The 23,195-nt window shown below is 36.8% G+C and overlaps 2 protein-coding genes across 3 annotated transcripts in view; both read left to right on the forward strand.

Annotated features, from left to right (window-relative positions):
* Positions 1-23,195, forward strand: part of DIAPH2 (diaphanous related formin 2) — an 897,660-nt gene that overhangs the window by 197,377 nt on the left and 677,088 nt on the right. For both annotated transcript variants that reach the window (XM_027086071.1, XM_027086072.1), the window contains exon 6: positions 7,792-7,931. In XM_027086071.1, coding sequence (XP_026941872.1) covers positions 7,792-7,931 — 140 coding nt within the window. The remainder of the gene's footprint in view (positions 1-7,791; positions 7,932-23,195) is intronic.
* Positions 9,094-11,218, forward strand: RPA4 (replication protein A4). Its single transcript, XM_027086073.1, is given in 1 exon segment — positions 9,094-11,218. A coding segment is annotated over 1 exon segment (780 nt). The 5' UTR covers positions 9,094-9,499; the 3' UTR covers positions 10,280-11,218.

Here is a 23,195-nt window from a genome sequence, read left to right on the forward strand (position 1 = left end):
TACAATGGTAAATGGGAGTGTTTTCTTAATTTCTCTTTCAGATTTTTCATCATTAGTGTATAGGAATGCAAGAGATTTCTGTGCATTAATTTTGTATCCCACAACTTTACCAAATTCATTGATTAGCTCTAGTAGTTTTCTGGTGGCATCTTTAGGATTCTCTATGTATAGTATCATGTCTTCTGCAAACAGTGACAGTTTTAGTTCTTCTTTTCCAATTTGTATTCCTTTTATTTCTTTTTCTTCTCTGATTGCTGTAGCTAGGACTTCCAAAACTATGTTGAATAATAGTGGTGAGAGTTAGCATCCTTGTCTTGTTCCAGATCTTAGAGGAAATGCTTTCAGTTTTTCACCATTGAGAATGATGTTTGCTGTGGGTTTGTCATATATGGCCTTTATTATTTTGAGGTAGGTTCCCTCTATGCCCACTTTCTGGAGAGTTTTTATCATAAATGGGTGTTGAATTTTGTCAAAAGCTTTTTCTGCCTCTATTGAGATGATCATATGGTTTTTCTTCTTCAGTTTGTTAATATGGTGTATCACAGTGATTGATTTGCATATATTGAAGAATCCTTTCATCCCTGGGATAAATCCCACTTGATCATGGTATATGATCCTTTTAATATGTTGTTGGATTCTCTTTGCTAGTATTTTGTTGAGGATTTTTGCATCTATATTCATCAGTGATATTGGCCTGTAATTTTATTTTTTTGTAGTATCTTTGTCTGGTTTTGGTATCAGGGTGATGGTGGCCTCATAGAATGAGTTTGGGAGTGTTCCTTCCTCTGCAATTTTTGGGAAGAGTTTGAGAAGGATTAGTGTTAGCTCTTCTCTAAATGTTTGGTAGCATTCACCTGTGAAGGCATCTGGTCCTGGACTTTTGTTTGTTGGAAGATTTTTAATTACAGTTTTAATTTCATTACTTGTGATGGGTTTGTTCATATTTTCTATTTCTTCCTGGTCCAGTCTTGGAAGGTTATACCTTTCTAAGAATTTGTCCATTTCTTCCAAGTTGTCCATTTTATTGGCATAGAGTTGCTTGTAATAGTCTCTTAGTATGCTTTGTATTTCTGCGGTGCCTGATGTAACTTCTCCTTTTTCATTTTGAATTCTGTTGATTTGAGTCCTCTCCCTTTTTTTTTTTTTTTTTTTGCAGTACATGGGCCTCTCACTGTTGTGGCCTCTCCCATTGTGGAGCATGGGCTCCGGACGCACAGGCTCAGTGGCCATGGCTCATGGGCCTGGCCTCTCCGCAGCATGTGGGATCTTCCCGGACTGGGGCATGAACCCGTGTCCCCTGCATCGGCAGGTGGACTCTCAACCACTGTGCCAGCAGGGAAGCCCTCTCCCTCTTTTTCTTGATGAGTCTGGCTAATGGTTTAGCAATTTTTTTTTTATCTTCTCAGAGAACCAGCTTTTAGTTTTATTGATCTTTGCTATTGTTTTCTTTGTTTCTATTTCATTTATTTCTGCTCTGATCTTTATGATTTCTTTCCTTCTACTAACTTTGGGTTTTTTTTTTCTTTCTCTAGTTACTTTAGTTGTAGTGATAGATTGTTTATTTGAGATTTTTCTTGTTTCCTGAGGTAGGCTTGTATTGCTATAAACGTCCCTCTTACAACTGCTTTTGCTGAGTCCCATAGGTTTTGGATCGTCGTGTTTTCATTGTCACTTGTTTCTAGGTATTTTTCAATTTCCTCTTTGATTTATTCAGTGATCGCTTGGTTATTTAGTAACATATTGTTTAGCCTCCATGTGTTCTGTTTTTGATGTTTTTTTCCCTGTAATTGATTTCTAATCTCATAGCGTTGTGGTCAGAAAAGATGCTTGATATGATTTCAATTATCTTAAATTTACAGAGGCTTGATTTGTGACCCAAGATGTGATCTATCTTGGAGAATGTTCCATGTGCACTTGTGAAGAAAGTGTAATCTGCTGTTTTTGGATGGAATGTCCTATAAATATCAATTAAATCTCTCTGGTCTATTGTGTCATTTATAGCTTGTGTTTCCTTATTCATTTCCTGTTTGGATGATCTGTCCATTGGTGTAAGAGAGGTGTTAAAGTCCCCCAGTATTGTTGTGTTACTGTCGTTTTCCTCTCTTATAGCTGTTAACAGTTGCCTTATGTATAGAGGTGCTCCTATGTTGGGAGGATATGTATTTATTATTGTTATATCTTCTTCTTGGATTGATCCCTTGATTATTATGTAGTGTCCTTCCTTGTCTCTTGTAACATCCTTTAGTTTAAAGTCTATTTTATCTGATATAAGTATTGCTACTACAGCTTTCTTTTGATTTACATTTGCATGTAATATCTTTTTCCATCCACTCACTTTCAGTGTATATGTTGTTCCTAGGTCTGAAGTGGGTCTCTTGTAGACAGCATATATATGGGTCTTATTTTTGTATCCATTCAGCAAGCCTGTGTCTTTTGGTTGGAGCATTTAATCCATTCACTTTTAAGGTGATGATTGATATGCAAGTTTCTGTTACCATTTTCTTAATTGTTTTGGGTTTGGTTTTCTAGGTCCTTTTCTTCTTTTGTGTTTCCCACTTAGAGAAGTTCCTTTAGCATTTGTTGTAGAGCTGGTTCGGTGGTGCTGAATTCTCTTAGCTTTTTCTTGTCTGTAAAGCTTTTGATTTCTCCATCGAATCTGGATGAGATCCATGCCAGGTAGAGTAATCTTGGTTATAGGTTCTTCCCTTTCATCACTTTAAATATGTCATGCCACTCCCTTCTGGCTTGTAGAGTTTCTGCTGAGAAATCAGCTGTTAACCTTATGGGAATTCCCTTGTATGTTATTTGTTGTTTTTCCCTTGCTGCTTTCAGTAATTTTTCTTTGTCTTTAATTTTTGCCAGTTTGATTACTATGTATCTTGGTGTGTTTCTCCTTGGGTTTATCCTGTGTGGGACTCTTTGCGCTTCCTGGACTCTGGTGGCTCTTTCCTTTCCTGTGGTAGGGAACTTTTTGACTATAATCTCTTCAAATATTTTCTCGGGTCGTTTCTCTCTCTCTCCTCCTTCTGGGACCTCTATAATGTGAATGTTATTATGTTTAATATTGTCCCAGAGGTCTCTTAGGCTGTCTTCATTTCTTTTCATTCCTTTTTCTTTATTCTGTTCCACAGCAGTGAGTTCCACCATTCTGTCTTCCAGGTCACTTCTCTGTTCTTCTGCCTCAGTTATTCTGCTATTGATTCCTTCTATTTTATTTTTCATTTCAGTTATTGTATTATTCATCTCTGTTTGTATGTTCTTTAATTCTTCTGGGTCTTTGTTAAACATTTCTTGCATCTTCTCTATCTTTGCCTCCAATCTTTTTCTGCCATCCTGGATCATCTTCACTATCATTCTGAATTCTTTTTCTGGAAGGTTGCCTATCTCCATTTCATCTAGTTGTTTTTCTGGGGTTTTATTTTGTTTCTTCATCTGGTACGTAGCCCTTTGCCATTTCATCTTATCTGTCTTTCTGTGAATGTGGTTTTTGTTCCACAGGCTGCACAATTGTAGTTTTTCTTGCTTCTGCTGTCTGCCCTCTGGTGGATGAGCCTGTCTAAGAGGCTTGAGCAAGTTTACCGTTGGGAGGGACTGGTGGAGGGTAGAGCTGGCTCTTGCTCTGGTGGGCAGAGCTCAGTAAAACTTTAATCCACTTCTCTGCTGATTCGTGGGGCTGGGTTCCCTCCCTATTGGTTGTTTGGCCTGAGGTCACCCAACACTGGAGCCTACCCAGGCTCTTTTTGTGGGGCTAATGGCGGACTCTGGGAGGCCTCACACCAAGGAGTACTTTCCAGAATTTCTGCTGCCAGTTTCCTTGTTCTCACGGTGAGCCACAGCCAACCCCTGTCTCTGCAGGAGACCCTCCAACACAAGCAGGTAAGTCTGGTTCTGTCTGCTATGGGGTCACTGCTCCTTCCTCTGGGTTCCGATGCGTACACTACTTTTTGTGTGCCCTCCAAGAGTGGAGTCTGTTTCCCCCAATCATGTTGAAGTCCTGCAATCAAATCCCGCTAGCCTTCAACGTCTGATTCTCTAGGAATTCCTCCTCCCATTGCCGGACCCCCAGGTTGGGAAGCCTGACATCGGCCTCAGAACCTTCACTCCAGTGGGTGGACTTCTGTGGTATAAGTGTTCTCCAGTTTGTGAGTCACCCACCAGTAGTTATGGGTTTTGATTTTATTGTGATTGCGCCCCTCCTACCATCTCATTTTGGCTTCTTTGTCTTTGGATGTGGGGTATCTTTTTTGGTGAGTTCCAGTGTCTTCCTGTCGATGATCGTTCAGCAGTTATTTGTGATTCTGTTGCTCTTTCAAGAGGGAGTGAGAGCAGTCCTTCTACTCCACCGTCTTGAACCAATCTCGAGCATGTTTGGTTTTGATACTAACATGTCATATCAGTGTAGGGTGGTTGTGATTATTAAACTGACCGAAGTTTCTTTTGGTTCTTTGTGTAGTGTTTTAGAATAGTACAAACACAGTCACACTGGCAAGTATCTCCATTCTAATGATTTTCAAATTAAGGAATCGTTTCAAATTATGAAAGCTCTTTGTTCACCTAGCTTTGCAATAGCATGATGTATGCTAATTGCTAACTTTGTCTGCATTTTTTTTAAAGATCAAATGGACACAGTGGTTATTTTCATTAATCTCATACAGAGCAGCAAATTAAAATTTCCATTATTATCCACCCATTATCTAGTTGTTTCCTTTGTTCAGTATCAGAACAGGATGTTAATGATAAGCCATTGTTGTATTACAGCCCTATTAAGTACAGTGAGAATTAGTTTAATCTATTGCACTCTTTTGTTTTTAGGTGATTTCTTTAATATTATGTTGTACCATATTGATTTTGCTGAAGATACTTTGACATTTTGTAATAGAGATTTCAGAATTAAATACTTGTTGCTTTAATTTTTTACTCAATATTGAGAAAAGGTGACATACAGTAAAAAAAAAAAAGAAGTAACCCAAGGACCAGCATGTTAGTGTTTTATTCTTGCAACCTCACTAATTACGTGAACTTGGGAAATCAACTTGATTCTCTATTTATGTAATGAGAACATTAGAACAGCTGGTCTTTTAGGGCCAGTCCAGCCTTTCCATGCTATCATGTTTTCATAATTTTCAAATATGAGGTTATGTTAAAACCCCAAAGTCCTCCTAAGCTTGATAAAAGGCATTTGTTCTCTAAAGTTATATATCTTCTGTCTTGCTCCATTACATTGTTGCTTCCATTCCTTATAACTGTAGAGTATCCTCAATTATGTAATTTAAACCAGTTTCTAAGGCTTGGATGAGGGGTGAGTCCCAAGGTGATAGGCTGGCCCAATTGTTCCATAAAGAATATCTCACGCACAACCAGGTAGAAGAAAGGATCTAACATTTTCTGAGCATCTTACTCTGTCTATGAGACAACACATATGAAATGCCTGTTTTTGGCACTTGGTATGCATTGTTTTACTTAAGCCTCATAACAAATATGAAGGGTCAGTGTTTATTACCCCTGTGTCACGGATGAGCAAACAGGTTTATAGAAATCCGTTCAGTCAACTGATCAAAGATTACCTAGAAGGTAGGTGAAGGGCCATGACTCATACCCAGTGGCAGTTTGAGCCATCCCCAGCATACCATATACTGTCTAAGTTTACCTGTTCTATACAAGAATATCTGAATATATTATAATGGAATGTCTCAGGACTGTAATATTCTGAAGTGAAACTAAACTGAATTTGGAAGCTTTGGCATGTTGAAGCTCATCAGTCATTCACCTCTTTGGTTATTCACCATTCATAGATCCATCATTCATTCAAGAAATATATACTGAGTACTTAACTGTGTGCCAGGCACTGTGTTAAGATCTGGAGATACAGTAGTGAACAAGATAGGCAAGTTTCCTGATTTGTGGAACCTATTTTTTAATGAGGAGGACACAGTAAACAAGTAAAGTGGTAAACGTCATAAATTTATATAAGACTGTTGGGCTGAGACTTAAATGATGAGAACAAGCAATGGAGAGGTCAGAGGTAAGAGTCTTACAGGCAGAGAAAACAGCAAATACAAAGGTCATTCTACAGGAATAAGCCCTATATATAAGCCTCTAGGGGAGTCAGTATGGCCTTGTCATCCATTAATTAAGAAAATAAGTTTGAGGATCATATGAAAGTGAAAGTGACAGCAGATCTGCAAAATTTTATACTATAAATGTTTTTTATTCCTTGTGGATCTGTAGCCTTGAGATGGGTAAATAAGTTATAGAAATGTGGAAATGATTTCACGATGATGGTTTTACTTACTGTGCCATCTGTGTGGTGATTCATTCAGTAGACTTCCTGAACATCTACTGTATATCCTACTAAAGCAAGAAAAATCAAGTCTGTGGCCATTACACAATATATGGGAGCAAAAAGTATGAAATTGTATTCCTTATTCTGTAATTTTTATGGACAGATTCAATAACAGCACATTTTTGTGGAGGCTCACTAAACCCCATCACTGTGTTAGATACTTGGCATGGAGTTCCCAGTCTGGAAGAGAAAGAGACACACATAATGACCTCTGCCCCAATGTCTTAAGTGCTATAGTAGTGATAGTGTCACAGTTCCTGTACAGAAGACTTTATCAGACTTTAAACATTTACTGTTAAATGGAATTTTTAAAAATTCAGACATTAAGAATGATTGACAATTTCTATATCAGGAGGCATTCTCAATAAAAAGCCAAATAGTATGAAACCCTAGGGAATCCATTTCTCATTATTAACATATTGTTTTTTTTTTAAACTCTATGCCCTCTAATGATATAACTTCTATCAAATTGGAAAACAATTGCTTTCCTTCTTCTAACTTAGATACTTAGCAGAAACTGAGTGTAATTCATATGAATTTACAAAATTGGACTCAAGCTAGGGTTTTAATTCAGGCGGATACATTTGTAATACTGGAAAGGGGCAGTTATGATTATGTAGATCTGGAATGTGAAACTATGAGTTATTAGTACAATGAATGTGTTGATGATGTTTTCCTCCCAGCCTTTTCCCCAAACTACTTACATAGTTATGGCAAGGTGATGAAGCTAAGGAGCTGTGATGAGATAATGAGTTCTAGAAATAACCCCATGAATATTGGAAATTAAGCTAAAAACTAGTCGCTATCAGATAAATGCATTTAATGGCTTTTTAAGATTACTACGGCATGGGATTAACATAGTTAGGAAAGAATAGTTAGGAATTGGTGAATGCTTTACACTAATTTGTTAACTAACATACTAATTGGAGACTATATTGTTTTGCATTTTAATAAACATTTTCACTTCGTTTTCAGATAGGGTGATATTGTGACATATTTCAGTAGATTTGGGTTATGTATAATGTTTTGCATTAAATTTTGTTCACTGTAGAATAGAATATAAATAACTAGGAAAATTAATAAGATGACTTCTAAATGTTCATCCTGTGGGTTAAGGAGGACCAGCTAATGTTAATCCTAATGCCTGGATTGTAAATTTAAGCATCCCTGTCAGTGATACTTTATGCTACTGAAGTCCATATTCTCTTCAGGTTATGAGTACCATCAGTGTAATTTTCCTTTAAATGAGGCTGAGGAGAGTGTTGAGATATATACAGCATGATTTTACCACGTGAGTTTTATGACCAAAAGTTTTTAAGCGCCTGGCACTCTGTACACATTTTTATACGGTAAAATATTTGCATATTCTATGCATTATTGTATTTTAAAAGTTACAAAAAAAACCTGTTGTTTGTCTAAAATAATATCTTTTTTTTTTTTTTTAATAGGGAGGGCTGAAAAACAGCAAACATGAATGCACTCTGTCTTCACAAGAATATGTTCATGAATTACGATCTGGTATTTCAGATGAGAAACTTCTTAATTGCCTAGAATCTCTGAGGGTTTCTTTAACCAGCAATCCTGTCAGGTAGGTGCTTTTTTACTGTTTTGGTATGATTCGTACAATTTGTACTGTATATAATTGTTGGGAATATAATCACTTACGTCATTTTAACCTCACGTTTTCCTGACCAGAAGTCTGATGTTAGTTAATAAAACAATGTCTAATTATGAGTTTGTAAACATTTAAAAATATATAGCTAATCTGATCTCTAATAACAAGCAATTCTAAGAATACAAATATTAGTCGGATGGTTAGGTCCTCTTTGATTATGTAAAATATGGGTCCAGAAGTTAAACATCCACATTTATATGAAAATCTGTACTCGGATAACAATTATTATATATTTATTTATAAAATAAATTAAGTACATTGGCTCTATGATATTTTTCCTTTTTAACTTGAGAAGTAAATATAGTTTTGTATTCTACAAGTTTTAGATATGTCATTCACATATTTATGTAATTTGGGATAGCAAGATTAGTTAATTTTAACCAATAAAATAAATAAGAAAATATTAATAAACTCCTCAAAAATCTACACATTTAGGCTATTACCTAGGTACAAAGGATTTTTAAGGAAGAAGTTCTTGCCAATGGTGGATTCCAATAACTGATGTTCTTTTATTAACTATAAAAAGCCTTTCAGTTAATTACACCCCAAATAAAATGTTTTTATAGGGAAAAATAGATTTTCAGTGTAATATGAAAATATTCTGGGATCTGCTTACACAATTACTAAAATATTAAGTTCAGAAATTACTGGATAAGAGTATATAGAAACCCTATTTTGATTTTATTCTTGTTTTTCCTAATATATGATGGGATTTGTACTTCCCTGACCTATCCACAGAGCCTTGAAAATAATTTAGAGCTCGGTTGTTTCATTTGAATTTATGTATAAATTGAAATATACTATTTATTTTTACCGATAATGCATTTGGCAGAATAACTGGAAAAGTGTAATTCTACAATAAAAAATTTAAAAAGGTAATGGTAAGATATGACTTGCGTTTGAATACGATAATTATTCAGAGGTGGCTGTCTCGACATTTTTTCCAGAATGCTTCTGGTTTTAATGATTTGCAAAAGTTTACTGGTGGACAGTAAACGCGGTGTGTCGTCCCCCATACCCCCCTCCCCCACTGCCGCCTCTGCCGCCTCCACACACAAAGTATACTGAACTTATTGCTCTGAAAATTGCTGTTGAGTGGTTGAGTGAGTTGAATAAATGAGGCTTTTAGAAGTGACTACAGAAGTCGTTACATTTAGGAATGAAGCAGGGGTGGGGGGAACCTGGTAAAAATGCATTTTTATAAAGATACCGGGAACGGTCTGAAATTACACGCAGGTCCTTTAAGATGTAGGGGAGCCACTACCCGACAGCTCCAAAGAATTGTGGGGCGAAGTGAGAAGATGGCAGGTCTTGATTGGTTAGAGACAGCTGCATCCTGGCAGGTGATTGGCTCCACAGTTGCATGGGGCTGCTTGTGTCGTCACAATCCCAGCATTCCGTTGTAGCCTGCCTGTGGAACTCGCGGAACTTGCTGACAGGAACCAAACCCCACCCCCTCGTCTGCCGGAGCTGCCCTTAAAATGAGTAAGAATGGGTTTGGGAGCTATGGCGGCATCTCTGCTGCAGGCGGAGCCATCGGAAGCAATGACCCACCGTCTCAGGGCAGGGTAGCTCTTGCTTTTAAGTCCATACGATACAGGTCCCGAATCCAGGATATTATACCTTGCTGTGTAAACCAGCTGCTCACCTCCACTGTGATTGATGATGTCTTCATGATTAGGGGAATCGAGGTTTCCCTGGTCGCTATCGTGGGGATAATCAGGCAGGCAGAGACGGCTACAAATTACGTTCTTTACAAGATTGATGATATGACCACCAAGCCTATCAACGTCCGCCAGTGGGTCGGCAGAGATAGAGCAAAGCAGGGGATAACTCTCCTTCCAGTGAGAGTATACGCCAAAGTGTTAGGTATCCTCAAATCTTCTGCGGAGGTGAAGAGCCTTGAGGTGTTGAAAATCCGTGTCCTGGAGGACACGAACGAGTTCACCACACATATTCTAGAAACGGTTAACGCGCACATGATGCTGGATAAAGCGGCCTCTGGGCAAAGTGTCCCTGTTGTTCCCTCAGAAATGGATGAGGCCCAGATGCACAGCGATTACCACCCCGACTTCATCCGGAAGGAGGTGCTGCGTTTGATTCAGGAGTATCCTCGATAGGAAGGCAAGAGTGTTCGTGAGCTCCAGACCGAGCTTAGCAACCTGAGCATCGGGACCATCAATCAAGCCATTGAGTATCTGACCGTCAAGGGCCACATCTACCCCACTGTGGATGGGGAGCGTTTTAAATCTGCTGATTGAAGCAGTGAAAACTTCTTTCATTTTCTGAAGACGCTGCCTCCAGTTGTGACTGAGTTTGACTGTTTGACTTTTAGGAAGTAGATTTCTTTAAACAAAAGATTGGAACTGGCATCCTTTTGGAACTTCACTGCTTTTCCAACTGCTTTGAACTTTTCTATTTTTCTAACTATATTTGAAGCTCAGAGGGAGATGGCGATGGATAAATTGACTGGCCTTTTTGTAGAGTTTACCAGCAAGCAAATGAAAACACTCTTGGACAGATGATTTTGGAGGAGAAAAGGTATAGAAAAAGTTGAAAATTATTAGTTGCATGGGAGCTTCTTCTGTAATACCTACATATTAGGAGAAAGTAGATGCAGTCAAGGAGCCAGTTAAGAGACAAAAAAATATTCTGTTGTTTTTACATTAGACTTATTTTCTATGTTTGGATTTAGCATATTATAGTCATATTAGTATCTCTTGCTAAATATAGTAGTTGATTAATTCAGATGTGCTAAAGATAGCAGTTTATGAATTCAGGCACTCAGTTCAAATGTTCATTTAGTGATTTGCTCTTACACTGTAGGTTTATGCTTTTTTAAAAGATAAGATTATACTATGTTTAAATGGGAGGGTCAGCTTTGACTTTTTTCTTAAAATATGATTAATGATTGTTTCAAATACAATATGGAGATATTTGGATTAAATTACAATCTCTTGCAGTTGCATAGTACAGATACCAGACTTTTTGTAAGTTTCATGCTCTGATGTATTATTTATAGTACTAAATGCTCTGTTTTATGTATAAGAAGGTTTTATTCTTGTAGGGTAGACAAACAAAAAGTAATAATAGGAATTTTATTAAACTTTGCAAGTTTAACCAAAATTTATTTAAACGTTTTATTAAAGCACTTTTGCAAATCTTTACCTCCCTGTGTGATATTTTTCTAAATTCATTTGAAAAGCCTATAGTTTTGTTTTTGAATATTAATATTGTAATTATCCAGAATAATTTTTTCTCTTCTCTATATGATATCAATAACATACATCCTATTTGTAATAATACATTTTAGTATAGGTTATATGACTTATGTGAGGCTTTTAAATAATTGAACACACTAAGCACTCAGTTGTACATACACTGAAGATGGTATCTTTCAAGTTACTATCTCTGTTACATTAGTGGAAAGAAAAAATATATACATTCATATAGGTAGAAGAGAAAAGCATTACTTGTCTCAATCACAAAAAGAAGGTGCAAAAACAGAAAATCTCTTAAAAGCCAACAATCCATACTGTTAGAATGTGGCCTCTTTTTGCCAGTTCTTAGGAAAACTTATCAACAGTTCTTGCTTAAGCTTCCTGAGGCATAAATTTAACTTTTCTTCCCTTCAAAAGCAAGGAAGTCATAAATGACACTCTTTTGAAAACCACAAATGGTTAACATACTATGAACGTGTTTGTTATTTAAATTATCAGACATCTTTCCAAATTCTAGTCTTCATAAACATAAGAAATTCTGAACTACTCTTTGTCAAAAAGGTTGCCTGCCCTGGGAAAATCATACTGAAGGAGAGACAGATGAGGGGCATATTTCTTCCTCAAGATGTCAGTGCGGAAAGAAATAGTCTAAGAGACGTAATATTCTTTTGTGGTATCACTTATACAAATGCTGGAAGCCTGAGATTAAAATCTGATATTTATGACTTCATAGGTCACTTTCCTAATTGTCAAGTTGATTCAATTGGCGGTTGGCTGGGTAGTCACCTTTCCCCTCACTCTAGGAATATTCCTAGAGCCAAAAAAGCTTTTTTTGGCTGTCTTTGTTGCCTGGGAACTGATGCTATATGTATACCCGAATTTAAGGCCAGGGACCACCCCCACTTCCTGCCCCATCCTTTGAGGGGGACTGTCCTCTATCTTTGTGCCTTGGGGTACTTTTTAGCTTTGTTAATTACCCTAGCACCCCCACCCCCATTCTTCTTGTGCTTTACTGGGTTTCTGCTGCAGGTAAGGGACTGCGATGGAAGAATACTAAGTAGGTCTAGCTATAATGTGAAAGAAAATCAAACATTTTGAGGCAGAAACAATTGCTAGATTGCCGTACATGCATATTTAGTGCATGTTAGGGGTAGCAGATTTTTCAAATTCATTTTAAACCATCCACTTGGTATGCAGACTTCTTTTTCAATTTTGTTTAGATGGTGAATAAACTTGGCCAGTGCTCCCCTTCCTCTCCAGTTCTGCCCTGTATGTGAGCCAAATCTTTGAGTATAAGACAGAAATCCTGGGGAAATACCATTGACTATTTTCAGCAGGGACATTTAACTCTGAGGAACATGATAATTGATAATTATAAGCCACTGGGGGTTGTTTTTCTATGGCTCATAGGCATAAGAAATGTATGCATTTATATTGAAGTTGATTCTAAATGAACGGAATAAATAAATTTGAAAATGTTTTCAAGTCAAAGCTAATACTGTCATCACAATTGTTAGTACTTGTTTTATTTTACCTACTAAATTTAGATTTATATTTTGAGTAAATTATAAATTGTATTTTTACAATTTCCATTCACTTATAATGAATGAAAAAAGGTAACCACTGAGAATTCTTTAGTCATTAAACCGTTAGTGAGCAACTACTATATGCAATAGGAGTTAACTTTCATTTTAATAAGCTTAAATTTAATTGACTTATGAAATACTTATCAAAAATAATAATAGTTAATATTTTAACATTTATATAGTACTTATTATCTGCTAGGCACTGTTCTAAGAGAGAGAGAGAATGTGTATGTGTGTGTCCCTGTGATTTATAATCGAGGTCCCTGTGCCTCGGCTTATATTTCCAGCTCAGACCTTTCTCTTGAAGTTCAGACCCCATCTCCAAATGTCTTCCCAGATGCCCTACAGACATCTTTAAAACATTAAAAAATAATAGCAAGGAACACTTAACATATATACCATTTTTTATCCCCCAGGAAATGTTCTAAGAACTTGAAATACATACAACCGGGGAATCATTATGATTAGTATTAATATTGTTCTCATTTTATAGATGAGGAACTTGAGGCTCAGAAAGGTTAAGTAATTTGCTCTATTTTAATGTTACATGGCTAGTAAGTGTCAGAGCTAAGGTTCCAATCCTGGGTCCTTATCCACTTCTTTGTACTACCTCACAATAAGGAAAGTCTTTTAAAATATCCTCCTTTCATTCTTGTCACATACTAAATATTTTGACTTTATTCCTTTCATTAAAATTTGCCTGACTTGAATTTTTAAAAAAACACTAGGAAATATTTCAGCAACAAGTATAGAGGAGAATATAAAAACACCTCTGTATTCATTACCAGTTTAAGGAACAAAATTTATTTTTATTATAGTTGTAGAGAACTTAGCCATATAACTCATTAATGTTTAATGACACTATAACATCCTTTGAGCCTGCATTTACACTGATTAAAAAATCATCTGAAAGTCTACATCTTCTATAAACCAATGCATTTATTTTTTGAAGTGTACTATCTTAAGAATATATATCATTGCATTGAAAAGTCGTATTCTTATGATCTCATGGCTCTTTGTAGAGAAATTTGGGACTCCTTTGCTCTATACATTTTGGATGATACCTCTAGTAATTCAAATGCCATCCATATATTATTCCTATTTACCATTATATGATAAATCAAGAAAGCTTTTTACTTTTACTATTGAGAATTACTATTTTTCTTTTTTTTTGGTAATACCTTAGGTTTGAGCAGTTCAATGAATAGCACTTAATATTATGTAGTTTGTTTTTATATAGCAGATGGATATCCCAGAAAGGAATAACAAATTCCCCTTGTCCATATGGGGCCTGCATATGGAGCTTACATTCTAGTAAGAGAAGTCAGACAATTTAAAAAAAAAAAAAATATATATATATATATATATATACACACACACACACACATACATACATACATACATACATACATACATACATACATACATACATACATAAAATGTCAGGTTGTGATCTGTCCTGGGGAGGGAATGTTGCTATTTCATATCACATAGTCAGTGAAGGCCTCCCTGACTTTAGTGACATGTGAGCAGAGATCTAAAGGAAGTGTGAGAGTGAGCTGTGTTGTCCACTGGAGGAAGAACATTGTTAGAAACGGGAAGCAGCAGCAGCAGCAGCAGCAGCAAATGTCTGTTCCAGGAATGTCAAAGAGGCCAGTGTGGCTGGAGGCAGAGAATTGTGAGCCATTGGTAGGACTTTGGCTTTTACTGTGAGTGAGCTGGGAAGCTGTAAGAGGGTTTTGAGGAGAGTAATGGCCTGACCTGACCTAGGTTTTTAAAGGATAACTCTGGGTAGAAGCAGGGAGACCATGTAACATGTTGCAGTGAAGGAGCTAGAAATTTCACAGGAATTCTAGAGACAGCCGTATAGCTGTGCTTTGTGGAGGCCGATATGGAAGGTCACTTGACATCCCAAGGTAGTCCTAGAGCCTGATTATTTTTGTCATGAGTCTTCAACTCAGCAGCAGAAATTCATGGTGCCTGTCCCTGATTTGTTCATTGTGAACATGGATTCTATATGAGTCTGCTTCTTTTCTTGATATTAACTGCCTGGCCTTTGCTGTATTCCTCATTTAGAATTCTTAATGGGGAGATGCTGGTCCCCATTTGTTTCTGCTCTGGCAAAGCTTTTCATGCCGGACCACCTCAGCCTACAGGCCCACCTACGTGCTGGCCACACCTCTGGTCAGGTGACCGTCCCTAATCGAGTCAGTCGTGTCCTTGGGAAGGGAAAGGGAGGCAAGGTGATGTCCAGAATTTGTCCATCTCAGAAAGTGTCTCTGGAGAGTGTTGCCCTAAGAAAAGGAGGAGGGGCTTCCCTGGTGGCGCAGTGGTTGAGAGTCCGCCTGCCGATGCAGGGGACATGGGTCGTGCCCCATTCTGGGAAGATCCCACATGCCGCGGAGCGGCTGGGCCCGAGAGCCATGGCCGCTGAGCCTGCGCGTCTGGAGCCTGTGCTCCGCAACTGGAGAGGCCACGACAGTGAGAGGCCCCCGTACCGCAAAAAAAAAAAAAAAAAAAAGAAAAGGAGGAAATCAATGTAAGAATAAACCCAAGGAAGAGAATAATTTGTATAATAATAAGTAAATTATACAGAAAACAAAGAAAAAATAGCGTGTAGAGGGAAAAATCACCTTGAATGCATCATGTCTTATTTGTTATATAACAGTAAAAGAATCCTTGAAATTGAACAGTAATCATTTAATATTATTCTTCCTTATGTAGAACTATCGTTAATGAAATTAAATTTTGTTAGCCTTGTTCTCTTTATAAAGAAAATTTTTCTGGATACTAGTATGAGAGAGAGCACGTTATATGATAGAGTACCACTAGAATGCCAGTCATGATATCTGATTTCCAGGCCTTGATTTCTCACTCTCTATGACCTTAGTCCAATCAGTGCACTCTTTGGGCCTCAGTTTTTCCATATGTAAATGAGATTGGAGCCTTCCAGCTCTAAACTTCTATGTTCTGTGTTCTCTTTTGCTTAGTTCCAATCCTCTTACTTTTGCTATAGGAACTAGATTATTAAGAAATTATTTTGAAGAGTGAGAAAAATGTTCCTCTATTAAGACTAAAAGATTTCCTAGCAATCTGTTATTTTCTTGCATTTGTAAATATATTTAACCAACTCTGGACAGGTATTTAGTTTTATTTTATTTTTTTTAAAGGTATTTAGTTTCCTTTAAAATATTGAAGGAAGCAGTTTCTGTGTCTCTGTTACATAACTATTTTCCAAAGCTGATATTCATTGGAATCTGGGCATTTGCCCTCTTCATGGCTGATTTGCTTCTGTACCAGTTTTAACTGATTTCTTTTTGTTCAGCCCCTAGTAAAATAATAAATATATAGACACTCATACACACACTAATAGCTTTACTAAACATTTTCAAAGCACAGTCATTTCAGAATATTAAACAGAGTCATGATTTTCAAATTCATATAGTATTTAATCACTTAGATGATAAAGGCTCTAAGAAAGTAATTTCTTTATATTATTTTTCTGCTAATGGCAAATATTTAAAAATTCCTTTTATAAGCCATCATTAACTGGCCATATCCCAAATCACTCCATTACTATACATTCCTTCAACATTTATTTTGTACTGTACACATTCACCTGCACCTGCTTATGCTGTGTAATAATTTCATGCATGTATGTCTGCTTTTCTCATTTCTATTTTAGACTCCTCTAGGGAAGGGAACCTCTTGCCCTCTTATTTGTTTCATGATGGCAGTTACGGTGTAATTTATATACAATAATGTGTGATTTGATGTAGATGTTGACCCACCATCAGTAAAAACCTATGCTTCTCCAGCCATGAGAATGAATTTGCATTAATCTGGCTCTATTTTGTGGCCATGCATTTTAAGATGTAATCGGAGAAAAAGAATGAAGCAAGCTTCCTCCATACAAGAGTGAAACCTGTTGGTTTGATTTGAACCATATTCATCAGCTACAGACAACGTAGCATGCTTTCCACGATGGTCTTTTTATGGTTGTATGGTGAGTTAATGAAACTGAATGTTTACAACTCTATTTAACACCCTAAAAATCCATGAGTTTTGACTATAAAATAAATCCCAATCTGCCACCACAAATCGTATTAGACTTTGCACATACCATGGTCTGTGTGTTTCAGAATGACAACTATGTTATTTACAGATTTTTGTTCATATTCCTCTACTAAAGTTTATGAAAGGAAGCAGTGCCTGCTGAGAAATGACCAATGAGTTGGGACGATTTTATTCCCAGCCAACCCATTACAGGATGCATAGGTACTTGGCAATACATTTTATGAAGATCCAAAGAAATGTGTAGCAATAAATCATTGTCAGTAAGCTTTCTCAACACATGACAAAAACAAGAAATACTGGTTTGAAGAATAGTATGAGAGTTGTGATTGTGTAGAATTCTTTCAGAGTTGTTGCTGAAATTGCCTTATAGCTTGAAGGGTATGTTACCCCACTAGGAAACTGTTTTTTTCTGTTTTGCTTTAAATCTTAGTTATCTGCCAAACTCATGGCATAGTGTGTATATTCCCTTTCTGTGACGATAGCTTCCTCAGCCAATCTTTTCAAGCAGGTGAAAACAGATAAAATATCTTTTAGAGTTTCTGTAGGTGTGGTTATTTGCATTACCTCTGGCATATTTGTTTTTACTTGATATTTTCGAACTTCCCTTTAGATTTAAACATATTTTTCTAGCACATTAATATGCATTTTAATATAATCATCGTAATGAAAATAGCTGACTCGACGGTAATACAAATTAGGAGTAGAAAGTACTTTCTGAATTATGGGTGTTAATAACTATTTGAACAGCCTATATTAAATGCATTAAAAGCTTGGCAAAGCAGCTGACAGTACTTAGAAAGTTAATATAACGTTAGATGCAGATCAATACTCTAAGAACATTTTGCACTGGACTACTTATGAAAAGCAGAATAATGAGGACAATTTTTTATGGTGCAGAAATGGGAAGAGGACTTAAAATTGTGAGCACATCTCATAAGGCAGCATTATGTGCAGTATTGCGAAAGCAGAGTTGTATTTTAAATTTGTTTACTTTAACTTTCAAATGCATAAACCGTTTTAGAAGACCCTAGTACAGTTTTACATAGACTAGAAAATAGTAAATTCAGAGTAGTTATGTCAAATTGTATGCTTTCTTTTAAAATCTTGGTCAACAATTTGTATTAACAGCAACCATGTTGGCTCATTTAGCTAAGTTTGTCCCATAAATATTCAGTGACATTGAATTTTAATTATATAATATTAGCTTCAAAACAGAATTTTAACTTAATGCAGATCCAATATTATATCTCATAATACAACCAAACTAGATCTATGTGTCCTATATTATTTTCAAAAAGAAAAACATAGGAACAGCAAATACTGACTTGGGTTTCTGCAGTATTGTTTCAGTTGGAGAAAATGTTAGAGACATTAAAGTAGAATAAATGATGGCTCCTATGTTGGTATTTATTTTATTATTATATAGGAAGCTCCACCAAGGCAATGCATTTTCTCATTTAAATGATGTGTTTTAAATTTGAAAACCAATATGTATATATAATAATTGTCTAAAATAATTAGAGACTTGTAACTGGACATGTAATTATAAAGGTATATAAAATCTAGCAGCAGAGTCTAAGCACGATAGTTAAATGGATTTCTAAATAGAAGGTGAACTTCTTTCCATTTAAAAATATCTTATATGCATTTTATTGTATTTTCTGTATATTCAAAACTAGCCTTGGGAAGAAAAAGCTTATAAGTATGCGTTGTTTGAGATATTTTTATTTTGCTTTATATGAATTAATTTAACTAAAGGTCTTGGACACATACTAGGGTTTTATATACTTATTATTATGGGACTATTACTAAAGCAATTGCAGCTTTCAATAAGAGATGCAGATATCCCAATACCATTAAGATGAGGGTAAAAATACAAGCTCCAAGTAAGGTGGGAATGTGGTAGTTTTCAAAAAGTCTAGGACAATGTCAGGTAGTGATTTGAGTATAAAATAGTTCCAATTTTCCCCATAGCCAAGGGGGAAAAAAGGCAGAGTATTGACAGACATAGCTGTTATCTGATGAATGACAGTGCATTTATTTTTCAGGGAAGGACATTCTTTCTGATTTTAAACTCAGAGAATTTTATTTTGTTTTTCTTTAAACGAGGGGTATTGAACACCACAGTAGAGTGAGTCTTTGATAGTTTTCCATAAAGTACAGAGGATTTCTGTGAATGTCCATTTCCTCCATGGGGCCTTGAGTTAAAAAAAAAAAAAAACCCACAAAGTCATGATATTTCTACAAAGACCCAGAGTAATAGTACTGGTATACAGCTTCCCCATAATCCAAGCTGCTACCAAGGTGTACTTGAGTAGTGTCCCTGAGGCTCTCCCTCTGGAATATCTATCATCTCTGCTGGACTTTTGATAGGAGCTGGATAGCTGACAATTCACAATTAAGATGCCAGCTAGGGCTTCCCTGGTGGCGCAGTGGTTGAGAGTCTGCCTGCCGATGCAGGGGACGCGGGTTCGTGCCCCGGTCCGGGAAGATCCCACATGCCGCGGAGTGGCTGGGCCCGTGAGCCATGGCCACTGAGCCTGTGCGGCCAGGGCCTGTACTCCACAAAGGGAGAGGCCACAATAGTGAGAGGCCCGCGTACCACAAAAAAAAAAAAAAAGAAAGATGCCAGCTAGCACCTGGAGCACAGGTATTCTGTGTAGTCGATTGAAAGAAGATCCATGTGCACTAGATAACAGTGTTTGCTCTATGACCCCAGCTGTTTGATCGGTGTTAGATAATGGGCAGCTAATTTGGGGAGATTTCCCACCTGGTCAGTAAAGCTGCAGGTGTATGGCCTCTCACATCGGGCAGTTTAAACCTGAAAATCTTCTGTTGAGATGGAATCCATGAAGGGAGAACATAGAAGCCAGTATAACATTGTAGTGTACTTTGAAAAGGTAAATCAGCTTCAAGTGAGATAGCTAGCTTAGTAGTCTGCCATATGAATGTGAATCTCAAACCTTCATATGCTCAGAATCAACCCACTCCTATTTGTTAGGTCTGTTCTGCAGCACCCAGCATTACTGAAAATACGCAGATTTGGTCTAATTCTATTTTGGAGGGTGCTGCCTGAATACTGAGTATTGCTATAGGTTTTTTTAGGGCAAGGCTATGGTACCATACCACCCTTGACACCAGCTTCCAAGAGAGTTACCTGGATATCGTTTCTTAAATTGGTACATTCAGCATTCATTCATCAAAAAGTATTAAAGACTAAGTGCTAAACTGGAGTGTTAAATGGATTTTTAAAAATTGAGTTATCATAAATTTCCGTATGTGAATTAACATTTGTCAAAGAATAAGAATACCCTGAAATGAATCCAGCACTAAAACTATATTAAGCATTTTTCTTTGATATAGAAAATGTTTAAGAATTTTGTAATGTTGTTGAGGTCAACATTATAAGCATCAATTAAAATGGCAAAATATTTTAATTGTAAGTGGTATGGGACATTGCCCTAGGGATATTCTCTGACCTTATGACATGTTTTGTATCTTGAAAAAACTTCTGTCAGTTTATTTCCTCATCATTACTTTCTCCCAGGAATAGAATGCAGGATACACTGTGCTGTGTTATCATGTGAGCTTTTCATTAATTTTGGTTTCTGCTATTATTTAGTATTGTTTATAAATGACAGAATTTATTTTACATGTTGGAATCATGTGTTTGCTGATGACAGTAGTTTGATGCAAGCATTCACCTTCATGCATTTCTCAACTCTTTCAAATGATCTTGGAAAATTGGAGTAATAAAAGTTAAGAAGAGACAGCCATAGAGGAGTTAATTTCGAGGGGCAAGAACAAATTATACATGCATATGGATTTTTCAAATATGTGGCTGGAAATTTCTGAAACATTGATAGGAGGGATGCTAGATAAATATGAATTATCAAATAGTGCTGTGGAGATACAAGCACCATGCTGAACACATACTGTGGAGCTTAGGTAAGCATGATTCTGGACTTAGAGCACTCGTCCATCTATTCAAGGATTTGGCTCTGAGCCCTGTGTGTATGATTTGGTGTCATCTTTGAGACTCCTTGTTCATCACACTTGCCCATTTTCTTATTTGCAATATCTCTTGCATAGTTTTTACGTTTCTATTGTCAATACTCTAGTTCAGGCCTCATTCCCTTTGCAGACAGGAATTGACAGAGGAACTGATTGTCCAGCAAAGAGTTCATTGTTCACTGGGTTTGTTTGTTATAGCCAAAGTGAGCAAGGCAAAGCACAGAGGGATAGAGAAGTTAAGGAGGTTAGCAGGAAGTGTAGGGGAGGAAAAAGTTTTACTCGACCCTCTTAGGGTCCCTGGCTGTGACTGAAAATTAAACTGACAAAGATTAACAGGAGAAAGGCATACAAATTTTACTGAAGTTTTACATATACATAGGAGCCTTCACAAGAGGATGAAGACCCAGAGAACTGAACAAAGCCAGAAGCTTTTATACCTTTTAGACAAAGAAACAACAAATTTGTGAGAAATTGACAAGACAAAGGGATTTGGGCTAGGGGTAGTAAATGGTGAAGAAGTAACTAGGATGATAAGGGTTAGTTTAACAAAGTTTTTTTATACAGCCTTCTGCGCCCTCAATTCCCTGCCTCGGATGATAAGAATGCGTTTCCTTCACGTGGTACATACAGGCAGGATGGGTGACTTTTACATGGGAGATTTATCTCCTGCTTTCATGGGAGAAGGGGCTGGGTTGGGGAGCAGTGAGGTCAGAGTGACCTTCTTGGTTCTGCCCTTTTCTCAGACTCCTTCAGCTTAAGATATTCATTATGCCAGGGTGCCATATTTTGGGGTGTTGTGTTCTGAACTCCATCGGAAGCAATCCGATGGCTGACCACTTCATTAGTGCTGGGTAAGGAAGCAAGTAAGGCTAACCAAGAACTATTATTCCCAAATTAAAGTTGAATGGCTCCATTTTTTCCAGGTGCTTCCTAATACTTGATTATTGTGTCAGGCTAAATATCAACTAACAATTGCTACATTTTTTGAAGTGGATATTTACAGATCTGTGCTTCACTGGTATGTCTACAATCTATAATAATGAATTGCAATATGGCAGGGCTCTGCATCTGTGCTGAGCAAGTTAACTATTTTATTTATTGGTATATGGGAAGAAGAAAGAAAGTATATTTTTGAATATCCCCTATGTGTTTATTGTCTAAAGTTTCCCTTGCTTCTTGATAGAATCCGTAATAAATAATTTTAAAAAATTCCTCACTGGTATTGCTTTCACATCTAAATATACACATTGATGATATTTGAATATATTTTAACTTTTATCCAATATTCCTTCATGAAAGGAAAATAACCAAAAAACTTGTAACCACTAATTGGTGATATATTTGTTAATTGTTGATAATACAGTTGAATGGGAGGTATGTAAGGACTGAGGAATGATTGATTCCAATCATGGTTTTGCCATTAACAAGCTCTGTGATCTAAAACAAGTCAATAAAATTCTTTTATTTTCTTCATCTGTAAAATGAAGGAGCCAATATGGAGTAACAGTTTAATTTCACAACCAGTAAAGCTACTCTTGTGAGTGCATGTTCTTTCATAGAGGTTTGTTTATAAATGAAGATAAAACCTTGTTGTTAATTTAAGTTGTGTCTGTTTCGGTTTTTAACTGTTCCAATTGAAAAGAAAGTCCTTGCATTTTTTTTTTTTTGCGGTACGCGGGCCTCTCACTGTTGTGGCCTCTGCCGTTGTGGAGCACAGACTCCGGACGCGCAGGCTCAGCGGCCATGGCTCACGGGCGCAGCCGCTCCGCGGCATGTGGGATCTTCCTGGACCGGGGCACGAAACCGTGTCCCCTGCATCGGCAGGTGGACTCTCAACCACTGAGCCACCAGGGAAGCCCGGTCCTTGCATTTTTGAAGGAGGTCAAAGTTACTTAAGCAGTTAAAGCATTATGCTTTCTTTAAAAAGCATTCATATGTTTTCAAAGACTTATCAAATATTGTAACTTTAGGAGTAGCTATGTTTCTAGATTTTTCTGAAAGTGAGTGCAAGGTAGGTTGAATATAGTAGAAGGCTAATATTTCTTTCTTAGGGACTTTATTATACTGCATTGTAATCCTATAAAGATTTTATCTGTATGTCATATACAGTTTATTATTATTGTTTTGTTGTCATTGTTTTAGATGATTTATATCACTGTGGAAGAGAAAAATAGTGAGTTTTTTGGTTTAATTTGTGTTAGATAAGCCTTAACAATTCTCATGGTGTTTAATGTGGGGTTATTAAGGATTTTGACTGTTCATTATTCAATGATTATGTT

This window comes from Aethalodelphis obliquidens, unplaced genomic scaffold, assembly GCF_003676395.1.
Source record: "Aethalodelphis obliquidens isolate GAN/ISIS:26980383/991018 unplaced genomic scaffold, ASM367639v1 scaffold54, whole genome shotgun sequence".
NCBI classification, from domain to species: Eukaryota; Metazoa; Chordata; class Mammalia; order Artiodactyla; family Delphinidae; genus Aethalodelphis; species Aethalodelphis obliquidens.